Source organism: Vigna unguiculata, chromosome 6 (assembly GCF_004118075.2).
Source record: "Vigna unguiculata cultivar IT97K-499-35 chromosome 6, ASM411807v1, whole genome shotgun sequence".
Classification (NCBI taxonomy): domain Eukaryota; kingdom Viridiplantae; phylum Streptophyta; class Magnoliopsida; order Fabales; family Fabaceae; genus Vigna; species Vigna unguiculata.
The window spans coordinates 34137982-34154011 of NC_040284.1; the positions used below are offsets into that span (position 1 = coordinate 34137982).

The following is a 16030-nucleotide window of genomic DNA, read 5'->3' on the forward strand; positions in this document are numbered from 1 at the left end:
AACCTATAAATTAAGCAATATTTTGTAAGACATATAATCTTTCTAGAGGTGCATAAAAAAAATTACTGGAAAATTTATAAATTAAAAAAGGTGTACCTCAAAATTATATTTTGCAATGTCCAATTGTCATCAATATAGTGAGCTGTGATAGACATATACCCTTTCTTTTGATTGCTTGCAGTCCACATATCCGATGTAATTGCTATTCTTCCTTTATTTGTATCTATCAACTTCATAACAACTTGTTTTTCATGTTCATAGATGCCGAGTATCTCTTTCTTTATCGTATTTCGTGAAGGAAGTTGAAATAATGGTTGAATTGTTGTCACGAATCTAATAAAACAAATATGGTTCACTATTGACAATGGATATTCATGCAATATAATCATTGTTGCAAGTTCCCTCTTGGCATTTTCTTCATTATAAGCTCCACAAGCCAATTCCTTTTTGTCACTTGAAATCTTAGAAAAAAGTGTTTTTTGTCCCCCTTTTCCTTCAACTTTTATCTTTTCAAAGTGTTCCCACACAACACTTTTCAATTTCCCTTTCTCAGGCTCTACTTGTGTTGTTGAATGTATTTCATCATGAACTTCTGAAGGTGTTTGCGTAGATGGATTCAATGGAGATTGACTGTCATTATTGGAACTTTGAAAGGGAGTTGGTTGTTGTGAACACTGTGGTGGACTTGGTACCTGCAAATCTTGATCTCCTGTGCTCATTTTCTCTAGAAACTAACATACGTAACAAAAAAAATCAAACAAAGTAAAAAGGTTAATTTCTTTTTTAACAAAATATAAAAGGAAAACCAATAATCAAGTTTAAAAATATTTCAAATATTTTTTATACTATTAAAAATTTATATTATACCACTTAAACGAAATAGCACAAATAACAAAATTAAATTAATAATAATTCAAATTTAAACATAGATTCTTCATCTTTTGATCTTGAATTAAATTAAGGATTTATGCAATTGAGCACTTAAAATTGAGAATTAAACATTATCATGAAACAAAAAATAAAAAATAAATAAAATTATCATAAAGGAGTAAAGATAATTAAATGTGTGACCCAAATTTGAGAATATCCATTTGAACATAACATAACGGAAAAAAAATGTATAATTAAGATTATGATAAAAGGAAAAGTACCTTGAAGATCTGCTTAAACCTTAAAGAACAAGCCAAACAATTAAAAGAGAGTAAAAAAGTGTATAACCAAAGTAACAAAAAGAAGAGCTACAAAATAAGAGTCAAACATTTTCATGAAAATAAATAAATAAATAAAGATAATCAAATGTGTAACCTAAAAATTATTTCATAGAATGAAATTGAGGAACACCTATTTGAACATAACCATGTACAGAGAGTAAAAATTATGTAATAAGAAGAAAAAAAATTACCTTCAAAATTAAATCTTGAAAAACAAACCAGACAATTGAGAGAGTAAACAAAGTGTATAACAAAAAACAAAGAGAATGAGAAATATGTTATATATATACTAGTGTAAACACAGGCGCTATCGCGCCTGTGTGTACGCATTTTTTGAATTATATTAATAATTGATGATATTGTAATGTTATTAATTTAATAAACAAAATAACAAAATAAAAGTATATTTATAAAAAATAAAATAAAATGTACGGAGAAAATAAGAGAAAAATAACTGTTGATGAATAGTAAGAGAAAAAAAGAAAAAGGAGATAAGTAAATAATTTTATAAAAACTTGTAAAAGTAACCGTTAAATTTTAAAAATTTAATAAATAATTAAATTATAAAGGGTAAAGTTGGAATTATGAAATGTGGACACAAAAGAGGGAATCCCCTTTATATATAGTTATAGATATATATATATATATATATATATATATATATATATTATATTATATTATATTATATATTATATTATATTACTATGTATATATATATTATATGTGTGGATATCTTATGTTTATATATATATATATATATATATATTTTTTTTTATAGATATATATTTATTTTAAGTATATATTATATTATATTATATAATAATATATATTATATTATTATGTATATATATTATATGTATATGCGTAGATATTTTATGCTTTTATATATATATATATATATATATATATATATATATTTCTTTTAAATTTTTATAAATTTGTAATGTTATAAATTTGTTTATAAAAGATCTCACTAGTTAAATGATTAATTTGTTTTATACGTATATATTATATATATTATATTATATTATTATGTATATATATTATATGTATATATATTATATTATATTATATTATATTATATTACATGTATATGTGTAAATATATATATATATATATATATATATATATATATATATAAAAGTATATTTTATTTATATGTATATATACTATATTATATTATATTATATTATATTTTATGTGTAAATATATTATTTATTTATATATATTTTTTAGATTATTTAATAAATTATAAATAGTTTAGTAATTTAAGCGGGGACGAGTATTTGGGCGGGTATATATATCCCCATCCCATCCCCATCCCCAGTTGAAAATTTCGGATATTACCCATACCCATACCCATACCCAGTCAAAGCGGGGATTCCCCGTCAAAACGGGGACGGGTTCGGGTGATACCCACGGGCACGGATTTATTTGCCATCTCTAAGTAATTACAAAGAGGAAATTAAGAAAATAATCAGTGTAAAAACCAATATGAAAAGTCTGATATATATTTTTAAATATAATGTAAAATTATTTTTTCACCATTATATGTTTTACATCAATTGATTAAAAATATATAAAAATGACATTTTTTTAAATAATTAAAACTTGTTTAAGTTGCATTGTATATTTTATATCAGCTTCAAATAAAAATAATCATGTTTGTGAAGAATTTGGTTGTTATTATTCTGTATTAGTGGTTGTTGGTATTTGATGGAGGTAAATGTTTTTTCTGTGATTCTATTAAAGTTTTTGTGTTAAATTTACTTTTTCAGATACATGTTTTATATTTGAACTATATTAATAGAAATGAAATTGTGGGTGTTTTCGGAATGGATCAATTGATTTTCTGTTTATGATTAGTTGTTTTTGCGTTTTGTGTTGTTTTGTTTTATTCTTTTAATTGTTGTATTTACTATATATATATATATATATATATATATATATATATATATATATATATATATATATATATATAAAAGGAAAAAAAAACTTTAAAACAGCATTATCTTTTTGAAAGTGGTATTAGGTTAACACACTTTCTAAATTAAAGATGTTTGAAACAAGGGCAGGAATTATATATTTTTGTAATTGTAAATATTTAGTTTAAATTCTTATATTTGTCAGAAAATTGTGATTTCTTTTAATGTTTCCTTATATTAAACAGATATTTATCAAACTTTTACGCATAATACATTACATACTTCCATGTTCAAAATTTTACATGTTGTCATTTTCGCTAAATTTTGTTATTTGTATTTAACATATATAAAACAAGATCATTCTAATTGATATATTTTGTATTTCAAATTTTGGTTTTAAGTAATTACAAAACCAAATAATTTAAAATAATACTAAAAAATTAAGTTGTATTTTACAAAATCCGACTACATTTACCTTTATCAAATAATGATTTGATGTAATTTTTCATCAAATATTTTGTGTGATGTAAATTTGTATCCTTCTACTTTTACGTTAGACGGCTGTTAACCAAGAATTAATCATAAACATGTACAACTCTAATTGGATACTTAAGACTTAAAAATTCCTTTTATCCTAACGATAATTTAATTAATGACGAGATATAAGATACGTTATTTTATTTTAATTCATAACGCTGTATAATAATATTGTGTTAATTGTAATTATGAAAGAGAAGTACAACATATAAATGCAATCGTTTTTTTTTTTCACATATATAAATCGAATATATAAAGTAAATTTTAACTCTGGAGAATGAACATAAAGCAGTACAGTTATATTCATTTTTTATCTATAACAATATATAAATAAATTTCTTATTTTGTGTCCATATTTTATAATATCAATTCTATCATTTATAATATAATTATTTATTAATTTTTTTAAAATTAATGGTTATTTTTACCTATTTTTTATATTTTTTTTATTCATCAACAATTAATTTTTCTATTCATTTCAATTTATTTTTAATAAATACAAATTTATTTTATATATTAACTTAATAATATTATATTATTATTATCTACTAACTTACTATCATTCATATATAAAAAATACGTACATTGCGATAACGTCTATATGTACGCTAGTGTTATTGAATAACGATGTAATGCATAGTTATATTACAAAATATATTCTAAATTTTATCCTTTTAAGTAACAGTTATTTTTAAATTTAAACTGAAAAAAGTATAATTTTATATTTTTCATTTAAATGACCATTTTTAAGTTTAATTATGTTTTAAATTAAAATAATCATTTCATTTTTCTAAATCATTATTTATTTTAATTTAATTAAAATAATTATTTACAATAAAAGATAACACACGTGTGTTTCCCTAATTATAAAGAGTTAATTTAGTTTTAAAAAATAATAAATTTTAAAAACAATCAAATTAAAAATAATGAAAAAAAACCATCACTTAAATATAAAATAATAAAAATAATTATATTAATTTAAAAATTAGTTATTTATTAAAAATGTAATTAGAAATAGATATGCACACAACAAGATAAAAATATTTATGTATATCACATTTCTAAATAAATGAAAAATAGGATTTAAGATAAAGCAAAATCAAATACGAACTAAAACTAAATAAAAGAAGTACATAAAAAATGTTATTAAAAAACATGTTCAAATATAAAAATATCTTGTGTACTTTCAGTTAGGGGTAAAAATCGGTCGGGTTTGATCGAATTTCCTCACCAATTCGGTATATCTTGAATTTAATATTTAAAAATTTGTATTTGACTATTTAATTTATTGAATTATTGGGAATGAGTTATTCAATTTGTTGATTAATTTGAATTAATTTTTTAGATTAAAAATTTATATTCAATTTAAATTTTTAATAACATTTTTTTATTTGAATAAATAACATTAATATAGTCCGTCTTTAAAAAAAATACATACATAATTTTTTATCAGCCCTACTTTTCGAAATTTTCCAATTATACTTTAGTTTTATTAAAAAATAAAAAACTCCTGCACATGATAAAAATACCAAAAAAAAAAGTATTGTATGCTGGTTTATGAAAACATAGAAAGAGTAATAAAACTTAAAGTTAATTTAAACCATTTCCATGACCTAGAGAACTAAATGCAAAAACATATATGGATTAACCACGGACACATATATGGATTAACCTCTGACACCGAGAATACATCGATAATTCTGGTATCTAGTTTTTTAAGTGTAGAATATTCTAAGGGTGTGTTTTTTTACAGAAATGGATTCAGAGGAGAGTGTGAAAATAGATTTGAATGAATATAAATGAATATTAGTGGATAATTTTGTGTGTTTGTTTGAAGAAAATTAGAAATGAAAGTGAGTGAATTTGAAGATGAAATTTTTGAGAGTTTGTGAATGAATTGATTGTTACCATAGATAATTTTTTTTAATAAATTAAAACATGAAATTACTATTTTATCCTTACTTTAAAAATTAATATATTATTATTATTTGTTATTAATATATATATATATATATATAATACGCTTATTAATATTATATATATAATAATAATAATAATAATAATATTATTATTATTATTTATAACTATATATAAAAAGAAAAATTTCTTTTGTGTTTATATTTTATAATTTTATTTTTACTTTTATAATTTAATTATTTATTAAATTTTAAAAAATTGGATGTGAATGAATCAAATAGAAGAATTATTAAGTGATTTTTATTTATCTATTATCTTTGAAAATCAGTCGAGTAAACCTATGAATATCATTTATGGATGTCTCACATGAAACACTAATGCACTTATCATCGTCCAAGATTCGTATTTCTTTATTGATTTGTTTATATGTCCTTTTTAGAATTCAAACTTAATTAAAATGTTGAGGACGATAAGTAAATAAAAGATGTGTGAGGACGATAAGTAAGATGTTATATTATAATATAAAAAGGTTTTAAAAAAAATATTGTACGTTTTAATTGAAAAGAAAAATAAGAAATAATATAAAAAGTCATATTTTTTATACTTTATAAAAATAAATGTTTTAAGCAAGTACAAAAAAAAATTAATATTATACACAACTTTAAAAAAAAAAATACTAGCGAACACACAAACGTTATGGCGCATGTGTGTTCACATTTTTTAACTTTCAAGAAATTTAAGTTAAGATAAAATATAGAATTTTTTAAATAATTGTTAAATATAAAATAAAAAAAAAAATTGTAAAAAAAATTAAATAATGATTTAAGATAAAAAAGATTTCTATAAAAATGATTAAAAGTAAATTATTTATAAAATAGTTATTTTTTTCAATAATTAAAGGTAAAATGGGTATTATAAGATGTGAACACAAAAAGATGAATTATCTTTATTGTTATTAGCGTAAACACACGCGCTATAATGCCTGTATATATACATTTGTAAGATATGTGTGATATTATATTAGTAGGTGATAATATTGTAATGTTATTAAGTTAATATATAAACTAAAATTATATTTATTAAAAATAAAGTAAAATATATCAGAACAGATGAAAGAATAACCATTATTAAATAAAAAAGAAGAAAAAAACAGAGATAGCCGATTTTATAAAATCTTGTTATTATTATAACTATATATACATAATGTATTGTTATTAATATTTTATACAATATATTATGGTTATTATAATTATTATGATATATATATATATATATATATATATATATATATATATATTATACCCAAACTCAATATTCATGACAAAGAGAACTTTGAATAAGGAATTATCATGTTCATTTAATAATCAAATACAAAAATACAATCAACGACAATTTAGTGAATAGGTTTCAAATATTCACAAATTTGTTCATCTACCCAAAAAATTCACAATGGAGTTTATCTCAAAAATCACTTCTCGCATTTCTTTTCAAATCTTTAGATGAGAATGCATTATAACTCTTATATTCGTCCGCTTGAATCAATGTAAACAGTACAAACCATTCAAAAGAACAAACCCTAAGTCTCTTCTTAATTATCTTTTTTGATGGACAGAGAGTGAAATGAACATAAACCATCGTAACTTCTTTATATAACCTTTGTCAGTTACTATTATTTTTACTATTATTTAAAAGTCAATATTATTTATTTATAATTTTCATCAAAATATAATATTGCGAGAATATTTTTAATTTATAATTTCCATCAAAATATAATATTACGAGTATCTAAAATATTAATATTTATGTGACATATATATATTCTTATATAATTAATCACATCACTTTAATACATTAACTAATAAAATACTTTAATACATTAACTAATAAAATATAAGAGTATATATATATATATATATATATATATATATATATATATATATATATATATATATATATATATATATATGACTTCATTGTTAATATCATAATTGATAAAAATGTAAAATTTAACGTATATAATAATTTTTTAAACAATACAGTTATCTAATCGTACGTACAGCTAGAACGATACTTACTCAGGGATTAAAATGCTTCTCATGAAAAGTGTACACGAAAAAACGTCACAAAAAACACTATTACACCAAACAACAAATCTCACCCCATTGCCATAATTGTGAGTGTTTATCTTAGTCTGTCAAGGTTTTGTAGAACATGATGCATATGTGATGACAAGGTTTTGAGTGGCAAGAAAACGACTCCCCCAACACAAATCAACATTATTGTAAGGAAAAAGTGTGATCCACTTTTTATTCTTAATTTTTTTTTTTCATTTTGGTCAAGTTGTACATCATCTATTGTTAAATATTTAAATATTGGTATTGTTAAAATTAAAATTTTCCTTAACTTTGTAATGCACCCATATTATCATCTTGGTCATTAAATTTAATAATTTGGAGTTATTCAACCAAAACGTAATCCTACATTGTTGTTCAGTCTTCATTACTATAACAAGGTATTACGTGTAAAATTGAAGTATAACAAATACGAGGTACTAGAATATTTAATAACATAACCAAAGTGTCAAATAATAAGTTACATTTTGTGTGGTGGAGGGTACAGCAGATGAAATCAACACCCACGTGTCAGTCAATTTTTCATATTCATCATCCAAAAAATAAACATCATTTATTATTTCAAAAAAAGTGAAGGTGATATCTCGTAATTATTGATAAACATTTATATAAAAAAACTTTAATAATGTAATTAAAGACGTGGGAAAAATACTGGTGCACCAAGAACTTGTTACCTTGTCATTTTAGCCTTTTGCTTACTCATTTAAGTCAAAAAGTCCACTTCATTTTGTCATCGACGTTACTGAATTAAAACATAAGAAAAAAATCAGCATGGATTTGATCGACAATTTTGGATTCTAAAATAAGCAAAGACGGCAAAAAAAATTTTAGATCCTTAGGAACTTTTTTCTTACAGTCCATAATTGTTTTTATCAGCAAAAACTATGGAGAAAAATAATTATTTATTAATATAGTTCTTATCGTTTTTAAATTTAAACAGAAAAATGAGAAAAAGGCGTAAATGAAAAGTGTATGATTTTTGAGCGGAAATGAATGGTATTGTGTTGGTTGTTCTAAAGATGACATCGCAACCATAATAATAAAAAGAATAATAAGAATAAAGATATTCATATTAATGGTGATAGATAAAGAAAAAAAAAAGGGGGAAGAAAAAGGAGGGTAGGAAGAAAAGAAGAGAAGTTGAGAGAGAAAGAGAGTAATTCCCGATGAAGTAAAGATTAGCAGCGAATCAACAATGGAGTGTTGCAGTCGACGACCTTGTTAGCAGTCTCACTCACACTGTAAAAACTGTGTCTACTTTTTATTTATCTTCTCTAAATTTCTTCCAATTTTTCTCTCCCTTTCTCAATGTATTATGCTTATGCAATTGCAATTGCAAAGCATTTCCGATCCAGAGGGAGAGAACCTTTGTGACAGCTGTATCCACCACCGAAAACCCTATTCAGGGTTAGATTCTTGATTGTTTCGTTTCTCCGCCCGAGATCTCGCTCTGCACCCACGGCTAGGGTTTTGGTTCGCTTCTTCTTGCGTCCGCCATGGCGAGTTCTTCGGGTTCCAGCTGGCGCGAGGGCATGTCCTCCGACAACATAAAGGGTTTATGCCTCGCTCTCTCCTCCAGCTTCTTCATCGGTGCCAGCTTCATTGTCAAAAAGAAGGGTTTGAAGAAGGCTGGTGCCAGTGGACTCAGGGCCGGTATCCTTCATTCTTCACCGTCGATTGCATTTCATTTTGGTTTTCTAGTTCTTTTACTCGCTACTGCCTTTGATTTTAACTGCTGTTTATTTCTCATGCTTCACTGATCTCTGCCTATTTAGTTTTTCTCCACTTGTTTGGTTTAGTGTATGGAACGGTCTAGGTTAAATTTTCTGGGGATCTGTAGGTTTTTCTTCATTTCTCTTGGCTACCTGAGTTCAATTGTCTGAAATCTCTCATGTTTAAACTCGATGCGCTGTGTGGAATAAGCAGACTAGGTGATATTTTTAAATTATTCTGACGTGCTTGCAGGGAATGGGAACAGTTTTTTTTTTTTTTTTTTTTTATCTCGTTTCAACAATTATTTTCTTGTGCCCCTGGGGATGAAGTGAAGAGAGATCTAGATTGTTTTCGCGGTGCGTTCACCGACACTCAGAAAATGGAGTTTGTGTGACCTGAGTTCCTGCGTTAAATGTTGGAAACGTGGTGGAAAAACTGGTTGCTATTTAAACGTTTACATGTTGTTCCCTTGCTACTCATGTGTAGGGAAATCTTTTACTCTTCTCCTGAAGATACATTTTTTTTTTAATATTTAAATGAAATGGTGGCTTGTCAACTCGATTGACTCACCGTTAGATTTGTTTGTTTACTTACATGCTTATCGTTTTCTTTGAATTATTTAATCTACAAATAGTTGTTGTATAATGTTTCTTTTTCTCTGGCATTTGCTCTTTCTGTTAGGATGGATATAGTACAAGTCAGTGCACTTATGTTATCGTGCTGTTACTAGGTTCTATTATTTTGCTTCATGGTCTCCTTTGTGTGTCATGTGCAATAGTGACTGAGTATACAATTTTATCTGACAGGAAGTGGAGGTTATTCTTACTTGTACGAGCCACTTTGGTGGGTGGGAATGATAACAAGTGAGTGATACATTATTCTGTTTGGTTTTGATAGGACCAGTGACTTGAATGTATTGATTTTTCCTTTCCTAAGCGTATCCCTCGAGTTCCCACCTTTTTTTTATAGTTTTGTTGAGTTTGCAGTTATTTTAGAAATGCAGAAAGTAATGTAATCACTATGCTTAATAAATATAGATTCAGTTCTATGCAGAACCTTAACTGATCCAAAGATCATTCATATACGTGTTTTCCCCTTCATCTCTCTGTGTTCCATTTTCCGGAACTTATAACCCAAATTTAAGCACAAAAATAAATAAAGGTTGCTAAAGTTTGTACCTTTCATCTATTCAGTCTAACTTTTTCTTTTTATTTTCTTCACTCATTTTCCAAGGGAATTGTTCAACGTGGACAACAGGCCGTTTAAAGATGTTAACGAAATTTCCATGAACAATTTATTGACACGAGTTGTTTATTATATTAAGCAGATTCAATTTCTTTTCTAACACATCTGTAATTTCAACAGTGATTGTAGGAGAGATTGCCAATTTTGCAGCTTATGCATTTGCTCCAGCTATATTGGTCACTCCACTTGGTGCTCTCAGCATTATTATCAGGCATGATACCACTTAGCTTCAAATTCTTGCTTGACTATTGGTATATTCTGACTCGTAACATTTTCTTGCAGTGCTGCTCTTGCTCATATTATTTTACGGGAGAGGCTACATATTTTTGGAATTCTTGGTTGTGTTTTGTGTGTTGTGGGATCTACAACAATTGTTTTGCATGCACCTCAAGAACGGGAAATTGAATCTGTGACAGAAGTGTGGGATCTTGCTATGGAGCCAGGTAGCCATGTTCCTATGTTGTATACCACTCCCTGTACTCAATAAATGTTGTATTGAATGACTAACCAAGAACATGATCATTCTTCTGCAGCTTTTCTCTTGTATGCGGCTTCAGTTATAACAGCTACTTTTATCCTTATCTTCCACTTCATTCCTCTCTATGGGCAGACACACATAATGGTTTATATTGGTGTTTGTTCCCTTGTAGGTTCTCTTACGGTATGTGTCATTATCTCGTTGATGACTTTCTAATAGTCGTTTTTTCTTTGTTATTTCCCCCCTGTATTTGTATTGTAAGGTTTTCCTTTCTAACAGGTTATGAGTGTTAAGGCTCTTGGAATTGCCATTAAGTTAACCCTGTCTGGGATGAATCAGCTAATATTCCCTCAAACTTGGGCATTCACTCTAGTTGTAACTGTTTGTGTTCTTACCCAAATGAATTATTTAAATAAGGTACGATTGTTTTTCGTGAACCATAATTTGTTGTGCAAGTCTTTTAACTTTTAACATGTTACCATCACATATGACCTTGTGATCTTTAAGTAAACTACTGTGGTTGATTGGAAATTTTGTCCCATGGTTTAGAAATAAAGAACATAGTTGGTCACATAGTATCAAATCTGTAAACAAGGGAAATATATAAAATGCTTGCATTTAAATGATAAAGAAAGTCCCCAAAAATGTGAAGTGCTTGCATTTAAATGATAAACAAAGTCCCCAAATTTGACTTCAAAATTGACAGCTAAATGAGGAAGATCAACAAGGTAAAAAGGAGCAGTGTGACTCTCATTTGTCAGTTGGCCGAGAATTCATCATCTTTTAGTATTTTTTGGAAAACCCTGAAGCTAAAGTTCCAAGTTTCACCCATGTGGCATGGCATGGGGACTGTTGGAAATTCAAAATCACTTTCATTTTGTAGTGGATCCCACATATGCAGTTAGAATAGTTATGCACATAGAAACTTTGGCTTTTCCGTGTGAGAATATAACACGAGGGAGAATATAACATGTATCTATCATATTTTTAGTAAAAATATAATAAGAATGAGTGGTTTTGCGCAGAATAACTTTATTAAGACAAAAAGGAATTTTAATTAGTACAAAAAGGAAGGAAAATATTAATCTGGAGAGTAGAAATAGTGAATGCATTAACCATTGCTCACTGAAAATATTTTGCCATGGTAGTTCCGCTATAAATTCCTTCAAATCTTGTGTTTTGCATCATTAGGAATGAGGAACAAGTCTTTAGTCTATTTTTTTTCTTGAATCAGTAAATTAGTGAATTGAAATTGAGATGTTGATCAATATTCAAAAGGCTGAAGTTGGGTAATAACATAGGAAGAAGGTCTGAGAACGCAAGTGTGATGAATTTTATAATTTAAGACTGGAATAATTGTCAACAACACACTCTATATTATTGGCTGGAATTTATTAGAAATAACAAATGCACATAAAGGAAGGTTAATGCATGGTTGTCAAACTCGAGATAACACTTAGAATCAGTGATTTTTTGACTCTAGGTAGAGAAAATGTATTAACTTACTACAAACTCTATTCTAGATAAATTCTGGACGGTTTGTTAAACTCATGTAAACTTGAGTCACTACGAACTTGGGTTAAGGAAACTCATGTAATTTTTTACCCCCACCCTATCCCCTTTGACCCCATAGCTATAGTGTTTTACCAAGGTCAATGATTTGATGAAATTAACTCCTTTTTAAAATGTTCACTTTATTAATTTTTTGTGCAATTTATTGTTTGGTCATTTAAATGGTTTGATCTCATTTAGTACTAATGTTCTATCTCACTTTATTTTTGTAAATGCTATTTTGGTTTATTTTAAAGTTGAAATGTTGATTTTTCCCTAAGACTATTATGTTATGGGAATATGTCATTAATTGTTTTTTCAATATCATCTTTTTATATTAGGTAAAACTTTTACGAGTTGAGTCTTTAGAAGCTTCACGAGTTTATGTAGAGTCTTGAGTTTGACAACTTTTGGTTAGGTATCTGAGTGTTTATTATAAGAATAAGTTCATTTTCTCTATGGATTTAACGTTTGAATTTGCAGTATTAGGATAAAACTATGTTTTCATGGTCCTGGATGTATTTTGTCATGGTTCTGCTGCTTAATAAAATTATGCACCTTCGTCACATGCTTTGGGGTATGCTGAATACTTCCTGCTTTATCATTCTTTTGATATATGTCTTTTTTTTTTCCATTTCTGCAATCAGGCACTGGATACTTTTAATACGGCTGTGGTATCTCCTATATATTATGTCATGTTCACCACATTCACCATTGTGGCTAGTGTTATTATGTTTAAGGTAAGTTTTGTTGTCTAACAGGTATTCTTGGACGGCACTACATTGCTTTGCTTTAAGATCCTATCAATTGTATTAAAATAATCAGTATTGGTTTTATATTGTTTAATGTGTTTTAAAGCTTCCTTCAGGATATAAGTTTTAAGTATCTTTCTTTCTTAACTTTAATGTTTGTTTAAAATTCCATTGTTTTCATTGAGACTGTAAAATAGAGCGCAACATTATGAAAGATATTAATAATAGAGGCAGAGAAGATCAGACTTAAAAATTCTTTTTTATTTGCTCCTTGAAAGTTGGTGACATTCCAGCCCTCTGATTATTTAGATGTATGCTATACTTTTGTCAATTGTCATTAGACTACTTGTTAGTTTGTTAAGGTTTATTCATGTACTAAGGAATCTTGTAGAAGTCTCAATTAGGATAATGGATCAATTGGTGGGAAAGCCCGATCTCCTTTCCAAATGCAGAGTGACCAGGAGGAACTGTGGTGGAACCTTTACGAAGGATTTGAGAGTCAATAATATAGATATGATTTATGGTAAAGTATTATGACATTGGTTGGAGGGAGTGTGTAACCAATCCGTTAATGGGGAAAGGATGGATTGTTGCTGTTAGTTTGTTAGGATAAGGCTTAATATCATTTTGTTTTGGTGTTTTCACATGATATTCATGCTGGTTGTTGCTTATAAATAGCCATGTCAACCTAGTTTTATTTGCCTATACCTCTGTGATAAAATGCTTACAAATGAAGTGCGAGGTAGATTGTTTTATGAATAAACGCGAGTGTAGATTCAATAGGTTGTGAAGCAACTTTTGTTGTTTCCCTACGGAGATGCAAATATTTAATTTCATCAATTTAATTGTCATGCATCTAATGTTGGAGACAGCAGTTAAATTGTTTCTTGCACATTGAATGTCTGTCAAGTGTGGCATATTTTGAAAGTTAACCTTTGATGTCAGGACTGGGATAGGCAAAGTCCAACGCAAGTTATCACAGAAATATGTGGGTTTGTGACCATTCTTTCAGGAACTTTTCTTCTGCACAAAACTAAGGATATGGCTGATGGTATGATGTAGCGATTTTACAGTATGAATTTGATATTATTAACGACACTGCTGCTCATACGTATCTTGAGACGTATTTAATTAATAATAAGTTGATGTGCAGGTTTACAGACATCTCCATCTATTAGACTTGGTAAGCATTCAGAAGAGGATGGGTTTGATGGTGGTGAAGGCATTCCTCTTAGACGGCAAGAATCGATGAGATCAACATGATACTATTTCTTGTAAAAGATGTTGATTTTCTAAAAGAGCTTGAGGCAGTGGGGAGGGATTTTGCCAAGTTCGTCGTCTGTATTTTACTCTCATTATTTCCCTCCCCGTCATATTTTTTTCCTGATACAGACAGTTGGAGTCCAAGGATGTCTGATCTTGCCTTCCCTACCCGAGACAAAGCCCAATGTAATTTTCTGCACATTCATTATATATAGTGTACCTCAGTTAAATGAAAATATTCATCATCAAATTTTTAACTCCACACTCTCTGCTGCCATTTCAACTCCGTATCCTAAATATGGAAATCGGCCTTGTAGATTCCACCTCCAATGCATTCTCTGCCTCATTCTTTTTTTCTTTACAGACTTGCATTCTATTTTTATTTCGTTATTGCCACAAATGGGAGTTTCTTGACTATTGAAGAAACTAAAAGAAATTTCAGAGTAACCTCAACAGAGGTTAAAAAGAGGAGCTGGAAACGCAAATTAGTAAATAATTATTTGATTAGTAACACTAAGGCGTAGCGTAATTGGGCTCTCTTCCGTCGTTTTACTCCATAAAGACTCTTCATCGTTTTACTCCATAAAGACCTCTTCGTCTTCTTCTTGATAAGTAGGATGAATTTAAATGAGAAAGATCTAACATTTTAAAATCCAATCCATTATTGTTAAGCTGTTGACTTTGAGAACAAAACCAAAAAACTCGCATGGGATACGTAATACCTCTTTTAATTTTTTTTTATATTTGTAAGTTATATATATATATATATATATATATATATATATATATATATATATATATTAAAACTACTAAGGTTTTGAAATTTTACAAATTTTGGAAGTTATATATTAAATTACCCTCAACTTATTAAAGGGGCAAGATTATCTTTCCTGATGTTTTATTACTTTATATTAACTCTATATATTTCCAAATTAGTTTTTCAATTTTTATTAAGTTTAAATTGTTTTTTTAAAATTACAATTTAACCGAAATAAATTGGTAGATTGGAGGTAAAATATAAGTAAGAAAAAGAAAACAGAGTAATTTAAAAAAAAAAAACTGTTTATGTGAAATTGTCTTTATTAATTATTATGGATAAATTCAAGAACAAAAAAAAATAATTTAATTAAAATTAATGATTTGATAGGCAGTTTGTGCACTCTAATCACATAGTTACAAGTTAAAAAAAAAAAATTTGTATTATGACTTATGTTATTATACATTAAAGTAATCAAAATCTTTACATTCTTTGCTATTTAAAATTGAATTTTAAGATTTGTGAGGAGATGCATTTAAAAGGATAAAG

The 16030-nt window shown here is 27.2% G+C and overlaps 1 protein-coding gene across 2 annotated transcripts; it reads left to right on the forward strand.

The window, feature by feature from the left end:
- The first annotated feature begins 8807 nt into the window (after positions 1-8807).
- Positions 8808-15047, forward strand: LOC114188049 (probable magnesium transporter NIPA4). 2 transcript variants are annotated; one of them, XM_028076542.1, is made up of 10 exons: positions 8808-8963; positions 9064-9375; positions 10242-10298; positions 10801-10891; positions 10963-11123; positions 11214-11341; positions 11438-11575; positions 13357-13449; positions 14407-14512; positions 14615-15047. In XM_028076542.1, exons 2-10 carry the CDS (start codon positions 9219-9221, stop codon positions 14722-14724), a joined length of 1041 nt encoding a protein of 346 aa, XP_027932343.1. In that variant the 5' UTR covers positions 8808-8963; positions 9064-9218; the 3' UTR covers positions 14725-15047. The 2 variants fall into 2 exon arrangements, with proteins under 2 accessions (XP_027932343.1, XP_027932341.1); XM_028076540.1 differs by having other exon boundaries at positions 8811-9375.
- The last annotated feature ends 983 nt before the right edge of the window (positions 15048-16030 follow it).

Excerpts from the sequence above, each read along its gene's own strand:
- LOC114188049 (XM_028076542.1), top strand. The coding sequence starts at position 9,219 with ATGGCGAGTTCTTCGGGTTCCAGCTGGCGCGAGGGCATGTCCTCCGAC. Across the intron at positions 9,376-10,241 it reads TGCCAGTGGACTCAGGGCCG|GAAGTGGAGGTTATTCTTAC; the intron begins GTATCCTTCATT and ends TTTATCTGACAG. Across the intron at positions 13,450-14,406 it reads CTAGTGTTATTATGTTTAAG|GACTGGGATAGGCAAAGTCC; the intron begins GTAAGTTTTGTT and ends CTTTGATGTCAG.